General features: G+C 44.1%; 1 protein-coding gene across 1 annotated transcript; it reads right to left on the reverse strand.

The window, feature by feature from the left end:
- Positions 1 to 1,409: 1,409 nt before the first annotated feature.
- On the reverse strand, positions 1,410 to 3,677 carry LOC122920784 (catalase easC-like). The gene is made up of 4 exons (XM_044270512.1): positions 3,572 to 3,677; positions 1,900 to 2,030; positions 1,519 to 1,623; positions 1,410 to 1,430 (listed from the first exon to the last, which is right to left on the reverse strand). Exons 1-4 carry the CDS (start codon positions 3,624 to 3,626, stop codon positions 1,410 to 1,412), a joined length of 312 nt encoding a protein of 103 aa, XP_044126447.1. The 5' UTR covers positions 3,627 to 3,677.
- Positions 3,678 to 15,794: the final 12,117 nt, after the last annotated feature.

The following is a 15,794-nucleotide window of genomic DNA, read 5'->3' on the forward strand; positions in this document are numbered from 1 at the left end:
GGCGTCTGTGTTGGTCCCATGTTCCTATGTGTCCGCATTGCTGAGAAAACTTATGTCTAAATATATGCAAATGACCCTTTAGGAGCAACGGGGGCGTTACCGTTACACCTAGAGGCTCTGCTCTCTCTGCAACTGCTATGCCCCCTGCACTTTGACTGGCAGAGTCAAGCAGTGAAAATGTCATCACACCTGGAACTGTCAATCAAAATGCAGTTGTAGAGAGAGCATAGCCTCTAGGTGTAACGGCAACGCAGCTGCCAAGCGCACATGTAAGGGTACTTTCCCAATGCAAACCGTATGCAAACGGAAATCTTTTTTTTCCGGATCCATCCAGGCATGGCCAACCTGTGGCTCTCCAGCTGTTGTAAAACTACAATTCCCACCATGCCCTGCTGTAGGCTGATAGCTGTTGGCAGTCCGGACATGCTGGGAGTTGTAGTTTTGCAACATCTGGAGAGCCTCAGGTTGGCCATCCCTACATTAGACCGGTACCGGATCCGTCATTAAATTTTTTTCAAAAATTAAAATCGAAAATAGCTCCTCTTATATCCCGGCGCAGACCGGAAAACCGGATCCGGCAACGCGGCAATTTCCCGAACACTTGGTACCGGATCTGGCAAAAATACATCTCAATGAAAGTAAATGCCAGATCCGGCAATTGCGGTAGTGTTCCGAGATTTTGGCCTCGAAAAAATACTGCAGCAAGCTGCAGTATTTTGTTTGATCAAATACCGTACGAGGGATGGAACGTAAGACATCCTGATGCATACTGAACCCATTGCTTTCCATTCAGAATGCATTAGGACAAAACTGATGCGTTTTTTTTCCGTTAATGAGACCCTTTACCGGATTTCAATACAGGAAAAGAATAACGCTAGTGTGAAAGTACCCTTACAGGTCAGACGGTTTCATAGGGACAATTCTGCTGACAGATGCTGTTAAAAATGGTTGTCTGGTGGGAATCCAATTTTTATAAATGGGGGGTTGTCCAGGTTTAAATAAAAAGGTTTTGTTAATTTTTTCCCCAGCGCCACACTTGTCTATGGGTTGTGCTAAAGGGGTTTTCCTCTGGATAGGTCATCAGTATTTGATCAGGGAGGGTCCGACACCCTCGCAGTAGTGCCGCAGTCTTCGCTCTGCTTTTCTTAGGCTGAGTGACGACACATTCATGGGTCCCATAGACGCGAATAGGGTTATGCAATGTACGTTGCTGTGTCCTTGGTAAGAGAAGACCATGGTGCTCACAGGAGCGCTATTGCCTTCTCAAAAAGCTGATCGACAGAGGTCCCGAGTGTTGGGCCCCCGCCAATCAGATACTGATGACCTATCTTAAAAATCTCAGAAAATCCTTTGCAGCTCAACCCAATCGAAGTGAATGGGTCAAAGCTGCAATACCAGAAACAGCCACGTCAACAAGAGTGGTGCTGTTTCTGAGGGGAAAAAAAAGTCAGGTCCATTTATCTAATCTTAGACAATTTTTCTTTCGATATATTGATATTTGTTATATAAATTATGTACCGCAAATGCAGACTCTGGGGTCAGGGTCATAAAATCCCAAAAGCTGTTGTGATTTATAAGATCAGTCTTCGGATCGGGTTTCATGGCATGATTGAGAGACGCGAACTGTGGAGAGACGGAGAAGAGGAAGGATCTAGTAACACAGCCATAGGTTTGTATTCACATTACTGAACCACATTTACTGTATATGTGTAAGTGGAGGCCCTGCCACAGGACAGCCGCTCCGTCCTCTCTGTGATTGGCTGATTGTATGGCACTCTCTTGTTTGTGGCGGTGAAATGTTCAACTGGTTATTGCCCTGGCATTTCCAGTTGCTGTGATGAGCCAATTCAGGGCTTCGGCTGAAAGAAGTCCTCGTGAATAGTATATGCGTGTACTGACCTTCCTAGGATCACAGGTGAAGAATACTGGAGAGCTGATGCAAACAAAATCGACGTTCCCTTCCTTTGTATAACACTTTGCAGCCAGTCCACGAAAATCTTGTACAGTATCCGCAGATCCTTTTGACAGAGCTACAAATGAAAACCACATACATGAAATGCAACGTGTGGACGATAGTAAAACGATATTGTCATTGCATAAAGCATTCAGTGGGTTCCTAGGCCAACAGTTTCAATGTTCATTAAGAAAACAGGTTCATGTACAGTAATACATATGGCTGGACCTAGAATGCTTCTTTAATGCTTCAACTTGCATGTAAAATGCTCTCTGTATGGCACTACAGTTAAAAAGCCTGTCTTTATTACACAGATGTCATTAGAGTGCTCTATGTACTGCACCGATGTCATTAGAGTGCTCTCTGTATGGCGCAGATGTAATTAGAATGCTCTCTGTATGGCCCAGATGTCATTAGAGTGCCCTCTGTATTGGATAGAAGTCATTAGAATGCTCTCTGTATGGCGCAGATGTCATTAGAGTGCTCTCTGTATTGGATATAAGTCATTAGAATGCTCTCTGTATGGCGCAGATGTCATTAGCGTGCCCTCTGTATGGGATAGAAGTCATTAGAATGCTCTCTGTATGGCGCAGATGTCATTAGAGTGCTCTCTGTATTGGATAGAAGTCATTAGAATGCTCTCTGTATGGCACATATGTCATTAGAGTGCTCTCTGTATGGCGCAGATGTCATTAGAATGCTCTCTGTATGGCGCAGATGTCATTAGAGTGCTCTTTGTATGGCGCAGATGTCATTAGAATGCTCTCTGTATGGCGCAGATGTCATTAGAATGCTCTCTGTATGGCGCAGATGTCATTAGAGTGCTCTATGTAATGAGGAGGTGTCATTAGAGTGCTCTCTGTATTGGATAGAAGTCATTAGAATGCTCTCTGTATGGCGCAGATGTCATTAGAGTGCTCTCTGTATGGCGCAGATGTCATTAGAGTGCTCTCTGTATGGCGCAGATGTCATTAGAGTGCTCTATGTAATGAGGAGGTGTCATTAGAGTGCTCTCTGTATTGGATAGAAGTCATTAGAATGCTCTCTGTATGGCGCAGATGTCATTAGAGTGCTCTCTGTATGGCGCAGATGTCATTAGAATGCTCTATGTAATGAGGAGGTGTCATTAGAGTGCTCTCTGTATGGCGCAGATGTCATTAGAGTGCTCTATGTAATGAGGAGGTGTCATTAGAGTGCTCTCTGTATTGGATAGAAGTCATTAGAATGCTCTCTGTATGGCGCAGATGTCATTAGAGTGCTCTCTGTATGGCGCAGAAGTCATTAGAATGCTCTCTGTATGGCGCAGATGTCATTAGAGTGCTCTCTGTATGGCGCAGATGTCATTAGAGTGCTCTATGTAATGAGGAGGTGTCATTAGAATGCTCTCGGGTCATTTAAATGCTTTGCGCCTATTACATTTGTTTCTAGAAGGCCATCTATGAAGTACAGAATAAAAAATATATATATTTTAGGAGAATGTTTTCTGTGCATGAGCCTCTCGAGTGAGCTTCGTATTTAGAATGCTCACTTTAGGCAGACCGGGATTTGGTGGACCCTGAAGTTACTGCTGATACCATTGGCACAAGTATCCTGCTCCTGTTCCAATACGTAACTTACTTGTAGTGGAGAATCGAACACACACTGGCATTTTCTTTCCAACTTCACTGAACATTGCTGCTTTGGTCAAATGAGTGATATCACGAGTGATCTCAAGTGTTCCGAATGCTCCTATAAAGACCAAAAGCGCATTGATATTTAGTCACATGGATGAATGTTTTCAATTTTATACACAGAAAATCCTCCTGGTGAAATGCTACACAATAAGGCTCTGTTCATACTAATGAGGCCCTTCCGCTCCTTGTGGAGAGTGCCAGAGCTGGCAGACGGAGTGCTCCCTGGGAATAAGGATATGCAGTTTAGCTGGAGCAGGGGCATACACAGATCTCACAGGGCCCTATAGCAAAGCTTAGCATGGGCCCCCAACCCACTTTCCCATTTTCCTTGTGACAGCCACACCCAGCCAACGCCAAGTGCAACGCATCAGATTTCTGCAAATTTACATTTCATTTAAATTAAGCGGAAGATATTTCTCCTGCTTCTCTTCTATTATAAAGCTGTCTGCCTGCAGCCACCACTAGGGGGCGCTCAGTGCATAGGAATTCATGCAGCTGCAATTAAAGAGGTCTTTCAAGAATGAAATACAACAGTATCTGATCAGTGGGGGTCCGAGACCTGGGACTCCTGCTGTTCAGCTTGTAGTAGCGCCGCAGCCTCCTCGCTGCTTTCCCTAGGCTAAGTGATGACATGTTCACATTAGTCACAGAACAGCTCATAGAAGTGAATGGGACTGAGCTGCAATACCAGGCACAGCCACTATACAATGTATGGCTGCGGAGTGTCGGCCCACCACCGATCAGGTACTGATCACCTATCTAGAGGGTAGGTAAGGGTACTTTCACACTTGCGTTGTTTGATTCCGGCAGGCAGTTCCGTTGCCTGAACTGCCTGCCTGATCAGGCAAACTGTATGCAAACGCATGTCATTTTTTCTGACTGATCAGGCATTATCAGGATCCTGATCAGTCAGAAAAATGCCTGATCAGTCAGAAAAATGCATTGCAATACCGGATCCGTTTTTCCGGTGTCATCAGGCAAAACGGATCCGGTATTTATTTTTTTCTCATTTTTAAAGGTCTGCGCATGCGCAGACCGGAAGGACGGTTCCGGCATTCCGGTATTTTGAATGCACTAATACATTCCTGTGGAAAAAAATGCCGGAACCGGCATTCAGGCTAGTCTTCAGTTTTTTTCGCCGGAGATAAAACCGTAGCATGCTACGGTTTTCTCTTTTGCCTGATCAGTCAAAATGACTGAACTGAAGACATCCTGATGCAAACTGAACGGATTACTCTGCATTCAGAATGCATGGGGATAAAACTGATCAGTTCTTTTCCGGTATTGAGCCCCTAGGACGGAACTCAATGCCGGAAAAGAAAAACACTAATGTGAACATAGCCTAAATAGTATTTAAAGAGTAACTAAACCTTTGTATCAAATTTTACTAAAACTTTTTCTAATATACTTTATTAAAGGGAATCTGTCACCTGCTTTTACCATTTTAAGCTGGCACCATCGCTATGTTGCCTGCGGCCTGCGCCTGCGCGATCATCAACCTCCTGAGGGCAACAGCCTCAAAAGTCTTACTGGGCATGCGCCGAGCCCAGTGATGTGACCTGAGCGCTGTTGCCCTCAAGACGTTGCTGATCGCGCAGGCGCAGGCGGTACTGCGCCTGCGCGAGTTTTCTGGCCGCAGACAGGAAGAAGGACGGGGCATTTCTATAAGGTAGACTATGACGTGGGGAGGGGGCACCTTGGACCCTAATTAGTATAACATAAAAATCGCTTTTATATCAAAACTACAAAACGAAAATAAGTAAAAAGAAGACTGCAGGGAATAAGGTACTTTAGTCAACATAGCGACGGTGCCAGCTTAAAATGGTAAAAGCAGGTGACAGATTCCCTTTAATTAATTTAGTATTTTTACTACACTTTTTCCTCCCTAATGCTACATTCACACAACCGTATTTTTGGCTCCTCATCCGTTCCGCAATTTTGTGGAACGGGTGCGGACACATTCATTTCAAAGGGGGCGCAAACGATGTGGACAGCACACAATTAGCTGTCCGCATCCGTAAATCCGTTCCGCGGCCCCGCAAAAAAGATAGAGCATGTCCTATCCTTGTCCGCAATCGCGGACAAGAATAGGCATTTCTATCATAGGGCCGGCTACATTCACACTGCCGGTATCCGTGTTTTGCGGATCCACAATTTGCAGACTGCAAAACACATACGGACTGTGAAGTTTATGAATAGGGCCGCAGCAGGGGTGTACGGGAAGGAGCGCACATTGCTGTTCCTGCCCGTGCCCCCCGGAGGTTTACTAAGAGAACTGCATGTCAGCTCTTAGCTTAGCGGAGCAGGCAGAAGCAGGAGCCCGCTCCACTACGCTAATCCTGGCATAGTACATAGGTACAGGGTACCCATGTGCTATGCCAGGTGTTAGTAAACCTCCGGGGGGGGGGGGGGGGCACGGGCAGGAGCAGCAATGTGCGCCCCTGCCCGTACTCCCTGCGCTGCTGAGGCCCCATTGATAAAATGTACTCCGTACACTGATGAGCCGTCAGCGGTGTACGGAGAACTGAGTTTTAAGCGCACAGTGGATGGTGCGCTTTAGGGAGGAAAAAGTATAATAAAAAAACAAAATTCATTAATAAAGTATATATTAGAAAAAGTTTTATTAGGGCATTAGGGACAACATATTAGAATCTGATACAAAGGTTTAGTTACTCTTTAAATTTCGGGGGGAAAAAACTTTTAACTGGAAGCTGAAATAGTCTCTTTGCATTGAGCCCCCCTGGTGGCCACTGTATGAAAATGCAGTTTACAGAAGGAAGTACAAATGGTAGAATATATTGATTTATTAATTTAATATATTAATTTGATTCCTTATTATTTATTATTCTTTTACTAATTTATTTTTTTCTTTATTTTTGGGTGGAATGCAACAAAAACCACTATTGATTTTCTTTGTGATTTTTCTTTGCTTCTCTTTTGGTAAAAATCACATTAACTTCATCGACGTATTTGGGCTTGTTTTTTTTTTTTTTTTTTGCAAGACAGGTTGGAGTTTTTAGTTGTACTATCTTGGGGTACATGTAATTTAAAGGGAACCTGTCACCAGGATTTTGTGTACAGAGCTGAGAATATGGGTTGCTAGATGGCCGCTAGCACATCCGCAATACCCAGTCCCCATAGCTCTGTGTGCTTTTATTGTGTCAAAAAAGCGATTTGATACATATGCAAATTAACCTGAGATGAGTCCTGTCCATGAGATGAGTCAGGAACAGGACTCATCTCAGGTTAATTTGCATATGTATCAAATTGCTTTTTTGACACAATAAAAGCACACAGAGCTATGGGGACTGGGTATTGCGGCTGTGCTAGCGGCCATCTAGAAACCTATGTCCTCAGCTCTATACCCAAAATCCCGGTGACAGGTTCCCTTTAATGATTAGTTTTTGTTTTTTTTTGTACATTTTTTAGGGGATGCAAAAACAACCCAGCAGTTTTACTGTTTACTGTTCAAATATCAACTTTATTAGCGATACCAAATATGAATATGTGCTTTAAAGGGAGCACTTCTATAAATACTATGACATACAGCATTATTGCCTGTCATTGCTAATGCGCATTCACACAACCGCTCCGTGTTTTGCAGCAGTCCACAAATTGCCGCGATTGTGGACAAGAATAGGACATCATGCTCTATCTTTTTTGCGGGGCCGCAGAACGGAACAACAGATGCGGACAGCACACGGTGTGCTGCCCACATCTTTTGCGGCCCCATGGAAATGAATGGGTCCGGACCTGGGTGCGGACGCATTCATACGGTCGTGTCAATGAGCCCTTACACTGACAGGTAAGCTATGAGACCACACTTTGGGCATAGCCTAATGGGAATATACTAATGGCAAACTGTGGCATCTAAGGGGTTAAACTATCAGAGACCCACCTTAAATGGTCTCCTATCAGTGCCCTTTCCTCCAACCTCGTTGACCAAGGCTATTAGCAACATCGGGATTGCAAACAGCAATCTAAAGTGCTGGAGTAAGGGCAAGGGTGCACCTAGCCTTTCTGCTGCCTGAGGCAAGAACTGAAACGGCACTCATTGCCTATGGCCCTTCCGCTGCCCCCCTCTTGCCCCTACCTGGTGTGATCGCCTCACCTGGCCTCATTGATGGTGCGCCCCTGCGTAAGGGGTTAAAAAAAATACATAAAATCAGGGTAGACTCCAGTAATGCCTTTAAGGAATGGAAGCTGGACTCTGTTAGATCGGTAGTCTCCAGCCACATGGCTAGGATATGCCAGAAATGTCAGATAGGTGTAGGTCCCCCCTCTGGAACCAGCGCCAGAACAGGGCCCCCAAAAGTGAAGGGAGAGCAGCAGCACATGCGCAGCCACCCCCCACGGGACCAGTGAAAGGAAGGGATGCCACGCATGAGCGGTGCTCTCTCCTTCACTTCAGGGGCCATCATGGAGACAGGAACAAGTCCCAGAGGTGGGACCCGTACCCATCCGACCTATCTGGCCTATCCTAGCATTTTGCCATAAACGTTGAGATGGGGGGAACTTATTTAAGCCGTTGGAAAACTACAAGTCCCAGGATGCAACAAAAGTTGGAGAGCGTCATGCTTAATTTTAGACATTCATATGCGGGGTAAGGATCGGGGAACTCGCTGCTCTTGGGTCTCCGGTGGTCTAGTAGGGTCACTTACCGGTTCCCCTAGCATGTACAACTCTCTCTGCAATCCTCTCTCGGTTAAAATGGGCAATTTCTTCCATCAACAGATGATCAGACATCACTAAGGGCCCACATTTGCCCACGGTCAGAGACCTTGATCCATCTGCAATGGGGGCCCCAGCACTGGTGGTCAGCAGAGCGGGCTGCAGAAAAGAACAATGGAGGAGATGTAGTCAACATGGCCACAAAGGAAAATTAGGGCAGTTGCCTATCGCAACAAATTTTATGGAAGCTCTCATTTATCAGGTCTGATTGGTTGCTGTGGGCAACTGCGCCGCTTCTCAAGTCTTCTTTGGACAGGACAACTTACGTATTCCATTCTATTCTATGGAAGTGCCAAAAATAGCTGAGCGCTGGCTGTGCTATTTCCGTAGAGCCCCATAGAAGTGAATGGAGGGCGGCAGCGCTTGCGCAGTGTGCTTCCCATTCATTTCAATGAGACTTACTATGGGTGCGCTTGGCTATTTTCAGCAGTCCCATAGAAATTAATGGAGGGCGACTGTGCATGCCCCCCAATGTGCAAGAGGGGAATACCCCCTTTATATCTAAAAAATATATAGATATAAAAATACTGAAATGGGGTTGTTCACCTTTCGTGACCTTTCCTACGGATCACCTGGCGGTGGTAATCATAATTACCTGATCCCTGCTCCATCGCCGGTCACTAAAAGTCAACAACCCCTTTAAATACAATTAGTTAAGCATGAAGCCCCCCCTCCTTGGCCAAAAAGTTCCAAAACAATCATTTTCTACATTACCTCTTCAGAATAACAGGTTTCTTCACAAGTTTGAGAACCAAACATCGACAGGGGACAACATTGGCCCTCGGTCAGACACTCTGATCCGTCTCCAAAGGGGGCCTCATCACTGGTGGTCAGCTGAGCTGGCTGCAGAAAAGAACAATGGAGGAGATGTAGTCAACATGGCCGCAAAGGAAAATTAGGGCAGTTGCCTATCGCAACCAATTTATTGGACGCTCTCATTTATCGGGTCTGATTGGTTTCTATGGGCAACTGCGCCGCTTCTCAAGTCTTTTTCGGACAGGACAACTTACGTGTTCCATTCATTTCTATGGGAGTGCCAGAAATAGCAGAGCGCTGGCTCTGCTATTTCCGTAAGCCCCATAGAAGGCAATGGAGGGCGGCAGCGCTTGCGCAGTGTGCTTCCCATTCATTTCAATAAGACTTACTATGGGCGCGCTTGGCTATTTTCAGCAGTCCCATAGAAATGAATGGAGGGCGACTGTGCATGCCCCCCAATGTGCAAGAGGAGAACACACCTTTACATATAAAAAAAAAATACTAAAATGGGGGTTGTTCACCTTTCGTGGCCTTTCCTACGGATCAACTCGCGGTGGTAATCTTAATTACGTGATCCCTGCTCCATCGCAGGTCAACAACCCCTTTAAATACAACAATTAGTTAAGCATGAAGCCCCCCTCCTTGGCCAAAAAGTTCCAAAACAATCATTTCCAACATTACCCTTTTAAAATGTACATAAAATTAGGATTTATCTAAATTCTTTGCTTTCTGTATCTGCGAGTGTTATGATGTTTCTCCTCTATTCACATCTAAAGCTAAGTTCAGAATCCTGCTGCTTTTCCTGTTACCAGAGAACGTTGTGGATAGTTACATGCACTGGTGTTCCCATTACAATAAAAACCAAACAAACCAAAAAAGAATGCTGCATTATTGCTGTACCTCTGTTATTCCTCCTGGAAATGCATGAATACATTGACAGGGTACGTCCTTACACGTGTGTGTGAGAATGTACAGGGACCCGTCCCATAGATGGGGAGAGAACGGTAATTCCCAGCGGCTAATAGGTTCATACCTTTCCAGGAGGAAGAACAGAGGGACGGCACAAGTCATTGATTCTAAGAAAAGATGGTGCAGAATTGTTATTTCGTGGAGAATGCAATCGGCTAGTAACACAGACACGTCAGGAGGGGTCATTTAAATTAAATCGAAGCATAAGATACATAAATCATACAGACGGTGTAATATTACCTTGGTCGTCATGGTGCTGGAATGAGTGGTTGCGCAGATTGTCTCCCTGTATTTATAGGACCATACAGCGGAGGTGCCCCTGCCCCATCCCTTGGGCACGCTTCTTCAGGACATGCTTTGTGTGTTTATCCTGTGACCACGCTGGCACATGCATGCATAACTAAACAGCGGACTTGCCCCACTCGCCCGCCGGCAGTATGCACAGATCATACACCTCGGGGGCAGTCACCGCTCTACATGGCTCTGTCAGTCTACAATATTTCTGTCCCCTTTTGTCTCTGCACTCGCCATCAGAATTAAAGCACCTGACAAGGTGACCTTGAGACAGGGGCGTACATAGCAAGAATCTAAATTGGGTCCCCGTGCCTCATTCTTCCCACCAGCCACATATGATACTGCATAAGAATAATGGTGAACACTGCGGAGGTGAATTTTGCTTTTACTTGGTCATGCCCCATCAATACCAGAAAGGAAATTAAAGACAAAATAAAACACAAAACTGCCTAATCATGTGGTCAGGGACATACGTTACCTCCCCAACAGCAACACATACCAAAATGAAGCTCAAAGTACCTCTGAGCAGCATCTGGTACTAGCGTGCGTTGCAAAATTACCTCCCCAGTTTCTCCATATAAATACAACATTGCAGCACAAAATATCTCCCAAACAGCACTAAATAAATACCACCCTGAAGTACAAAATACCCCGCATTTTTGTCCCCTCACAACCCCTCCTCCACTTGCAGCAGTATTGTCCCCGTTTAAATGTCTCACCTCAGACTTGCAGGATAGGAGCAGTGAGGCTGGAGTTAAAGGGAGAGAGCCTTCTGGTAGAGGGTAGAATGGAGTGGGTAAAAGGGGGTTTGACGTCACAGGTCACATGATGCTAATGGTTAGGTAGTAAGAGGTATAATAGATGCTGTATGTACAGATATATAGTATATACAGCAGTGTACTGATATGTGAGGTATGAGGTATAATAGATGCAGTGTGTACAGATGTATAGTATATACAGCTGTGTACTGATATGTGAGGTATAATAGATGCAGTGTGTACTGATATGTGAGGTATGAGGTATAATAGATGCAGTGTGTACAGATATATAGTATATACAGCAGTGTACTGATATGTGAGGTATGAGCTATAATAGATGCAGTGTGTACAGATATATAGTATATACAGCAGAGTACTGATATGTGAGGTATAATAGATGCAGTGTGTACTGATATGTGAGGTATGAGGTATAATAGATGCAGTGTGTACAGATATATAGTATATACAGCAGTGTACTGATATGTGAGGTATGAGGTATAATAGATGCAGTGTGTACAGATATATAGTATATACAGCAGAGTACTGATATGTGAGGTATAATAGATGCAGTGTGTACTGATATGTGAGGTATGAGGTATAATAGATGCAGTGTGTACAGATATATAGTATATACAGCAGTGTACTGATATGTGAGGTATGAGGTATAATAGATGCAGTGTGTACAGATATATAGTATATACAGCAGTGTACTGATATGTAAGGTACGAGGTATAATAGATGCAGTGTGTACAAATATATAGTATATACAGCAGTGTACTGATATGTGAGGTATGAGGTATAATAGATGCAGTGTGTACAGATATATAGTATATACAGCAGAGTACTAATACATGAGGTATGGGGTATAATAGATGCAGTGTGTACAGATATATAGTATATACAGCGGTGTACTAATACATGAGGTATGGGGTATAATAGATGCAGTGTGTACAGATATATAGTATATACAGCGGTGTACTAATACATGAGGTATGGGGTATAATAGATGCAGTGTGTACAGATATATAGTATATACAGCGGTGTACTGATATGTGAGGTATGAAGTATAATAGATGCAGTGTGTACAGATATATAGTATATACAGCGGTGTACTAATATGTGAGGTATGAAGTATAATAGATGCAGTGTGTACCGATATGTGAGGTATGAGGTATAATAGATACAGTGTGTACAGATATATAGTATATACAGCAGTGTACTGATATGTGAGGTATGAGGTATAATAGATGCAGTGTGTACAGATATATAGTATATACAGCAGTGTACTGATATGTGAGGTACGAGGTATAATAGATGCAGTGTGTACAGATATATAGTATATACAGCAGTGTACTGATATGTGAGGTATGAGGTATAATAGATGCAGTGTGTACAGATATATAGTATATACAGCAGTGTACTGCTATGTGAGGTACGGGGTATAATAGATGCAGTGTGTACAGATATGTAGTATATACAGCAGTGTACTGATATGTGAGGTATGAGGTATAATAGATGCAGTGTGTACAGATATATAGTATATACAGCAGTGTACTGATATGTGAGGTACGAGGTATAATAGATGCAGTGTGTACAGATATATAGTATATACAGCAGTGTACTGATATGTGAGGTATGAGGTATAATAGATGCAGTGTGTACAGATATGTAGTATATACAGCAGTGTACTGATATGTGAGGTATGAGGTATAATAGATGCAGTGTGTACAGATATATAGTATATACAGCAGTGTACCGATATGTGAGGTACGAGGTATAATAGATGCAGTGTGTACAGATATATAGTATATACAGCAGTGTACCGATATGTGAGGTATGAGGTATAATAGATGCAGTGTGTACAGATATATAGTATATACAGCAGTGTACTGATATGTGAGGTATGAGGTATAATAGATGCAGTGGGTACAGATATATAGTATATACAGCAGTGTACTGATATGTGAGGTATGAGGTATAATAGATGCAGTGGGTACAGATATATAGTATATACAGCAGTGTACTGATATGTGAGGTATGAGGTATAATAGATGCAGTGGGTACAGGTATATAGTATATACAGCAGTGTACTGATATGTGAGGTATGAGGTATAATAGATGCAGTGTGTACAGATATATAGTATATACAGCAGTGTACTGATATGTGAGGTATGAGGTATAATAGATGCAGTGTGTACAGATATATAGTATATACAGCAGTGTACTGATATGTGAGGTACGAGGTATAATAGATGCAGTGGGTACAGATATATAGTATATACAGCAGTGTACTGATATGTGAGGTATGAGGTATAATAGATGCAGTGGGTACAGATATATAGTATATACAGCAGTGTACTGATATGTGAGGTATGAGGTATAATAGATGCAGTGTGTACAGATATATAGTATATACAGCAGTGTACTGATATGTGAGGTATGAGGTATAATAGATGCAGTGTGTACAGATATATGCGGTCAGGTAATAGTAGTTGGAACTGTCTGCAGTATTATATATAAGTGAGATATGAGTAAAAACAGGGAATGAAGAATAAAGAGAAAAGGGAGGACCTCCTCTTACCGTTCCATTCTAGTCTCAGCGGGGAGCTCATACCTATGTAACGGGGAGCTGGCGACGCGCTCTATCCTTGCAGCCCGTGTCGGCATCCCGCTTGTGTGGAGCGAGGATGTGTCCAGCGTCCTCGTCTCCATGGTGACGGCGGGGCTGGGGAGGACGTGGCCACGCACAGCCTCCTCAGAGTGGCTGGCGTCCTCCATCCCCTAGACAACGAGCAGCAGGGGAGCAAATCGCCGATAGTAATGAATCGGCACTCAGCTGCATTGAGGTACGTGACGCTGGCCACGTCACGTGACTCATCAGTTGGGGCTATTTGACAGGCAGCCTGCTGGCCACAGGTTGCCTGTGATTGGTCTTACCACACTAGTGTTTGTATATCGTGCCTACTGTGCTTTTGGACCTCGGCTTGTTTTGGACTTCGTCTCTGTGACTTCCCTGATACTTACGTGACCTCTTGGCTTCTGACCTCGGTTGGTATCTGACTTTGTTGTTGTTATTCCCCTTGAACTGTTGTTTCTTCTTGGTTCTTGACCTCGGCTTGTTTTGACTTGGATTTAGTATTTTCCTGTGTCCCTGCTTTCCTCCTGGCTTGACCTTTCCTTCCTTGATTCTAGTTACGGTAGTTTTCTTCCTTCTTTAGGCTCCTGCATGTATTTAAGCTAAGGACTGCCGCCCAGTTGTACACCGTCGGTTAGGACGGACCGTGCAAGTAGGTAGGGATAGAGGTGCGGGTGGAGTTCAGGGCTGCACTTATCTCCACCGAACGTGACAGAATCACAGGCCTACCTAAACCATGGACCCTATGTGAGTCCTTATGGATCAGGTACATAGTCTCGCCCAAATGGTGCAGGATTTGGCAGAGAGGATACAGCAGCAGGAATTGCAGTCCCCACCTGTAGCGGCTTCCTCCGCTCAGAATCTTGAACCCCATGTCAAACTGCCTGATCATTTTTCATGGGACAGGAAGCATTTTTTGACCTTTAAAGAGAGCTGTAAGCTGTATTTTCGTTTGCGTCCACATTCTTCAGGTTCCGAACAACAGAGAGTAGGCATTATTATCTCTTTATAAAATAATCAGTAGCAAATGGCTCACCTATTGTCCAGTGAATGGAAGGGTGCTCCCACTAAAAAGATTCACCCAATCTTCAAAAAGTGATAAAAGCTATATAAGAGGGGCTTATTATCTCTTTGTTGCAAGGAGACCCACAAGAATGGGCTTACTCTCTTCCCTTGGGTTCTCCTTGTCTAGCTAATGTTGAAGCGTTTTTTCAGGCCTCAAGTGTGCTTTACGATGAACCGGATAAGTCGGCCGTAGCTGAAAGTCAATTAAGGTCTCTTAGTCAGGGAGACAGACCCGTGGAGGAATATTGCACTAAGTTCCGGAAATGTTGCGTTTCCTCTGGTTGGAATGATCCAGCGCTTAGAGGTCAGTTCTGGTTAGAGCTCTCAGAAGACTTGAAAGATATGTTGGTCAGTTACCCCCTCTCTAACACTTTAGAACAGACTATGACTCTAGCTGTTAGACTGGACCGACGAATTAGGGAAAGACAAAGGGAACAACTGACCCCTCACCCTCAAGACTCCAAGTGGAGAATCATCCAGAAGAACCCATGCAGCTCGGAATAACTAGGAGGGTGCCTGCTTTTATTGCGGAGAACCGGATCACTGGTTACGGCAATGTCCTAAAGTTCCTCCTTCCAGGAGATCTTCATGTCCTGACGCCCAGAAGGATAAGGTACTTCCCAAGGTGGTTAAAGAGAAGGTGTTGTTAACGGTGGTTATTTCTTTTGGTTCTAGTAAGGGTTCTGGGAAGGTATTTGTTGACTCTGGGTCTGCCTCTAATTTTATTGACCATAACTTTGCTCTTTCTCTTGGTGTGCCCATGTTGTCCCTTAACCTGATTCATATTATTGCCATTGATTCCACACCTTTGGTGGGTGGGACAGTAGGATATTGTACTCCGGAAGTAACCTTGACTGTGGGGGTCTGTCATATGGAATGTACTTCTTTTTTGGTTCTAAAAAATTTACCCGTGGAGGTAGTTCTGGGTCTACCTTGGTTTCAGGTTCATAATTCAGTCA

Source organism: Bufo gargarizans, chromosome 10 (assembly GCF_014858855.1).
Source record: "Bufo gargarizans isolate SCDJY-AF-19 chromosome 10, ASM1485885v1, whole genome shotgun sequence".
NCBI lineage: Eukaryota > Metazoa > Chordata > Amphibia > Anura > Bufonidae > Bufo > Bufo gargarizans.

Excerpts from the sequence above, each read along its gene's own strand:
- LOC122920784 (XM_044270512.1), bottom strand. The coding sequence starts at position 3,626 with ATGTTCAGTGAAGTTGGAAAGAAAATGCCAGTGTGTGTTCGATTCTCC. Across the intron at positions 1,624-1,899 it reads TCACCTGTGATCCTAGGAAG|TTCGCGTCTCTCAATCATGC; the intron begins GTCAGTACACGC and ends GTCTCTCCACAG. Across the intron at positions 1,431-1,518 it reads CCCCAGAGTCTGCATTTGCG|AAACAGCACCACTCTTGTTG; the intron begins GTACATAATTTA and ends TTTTCCCCTCAG.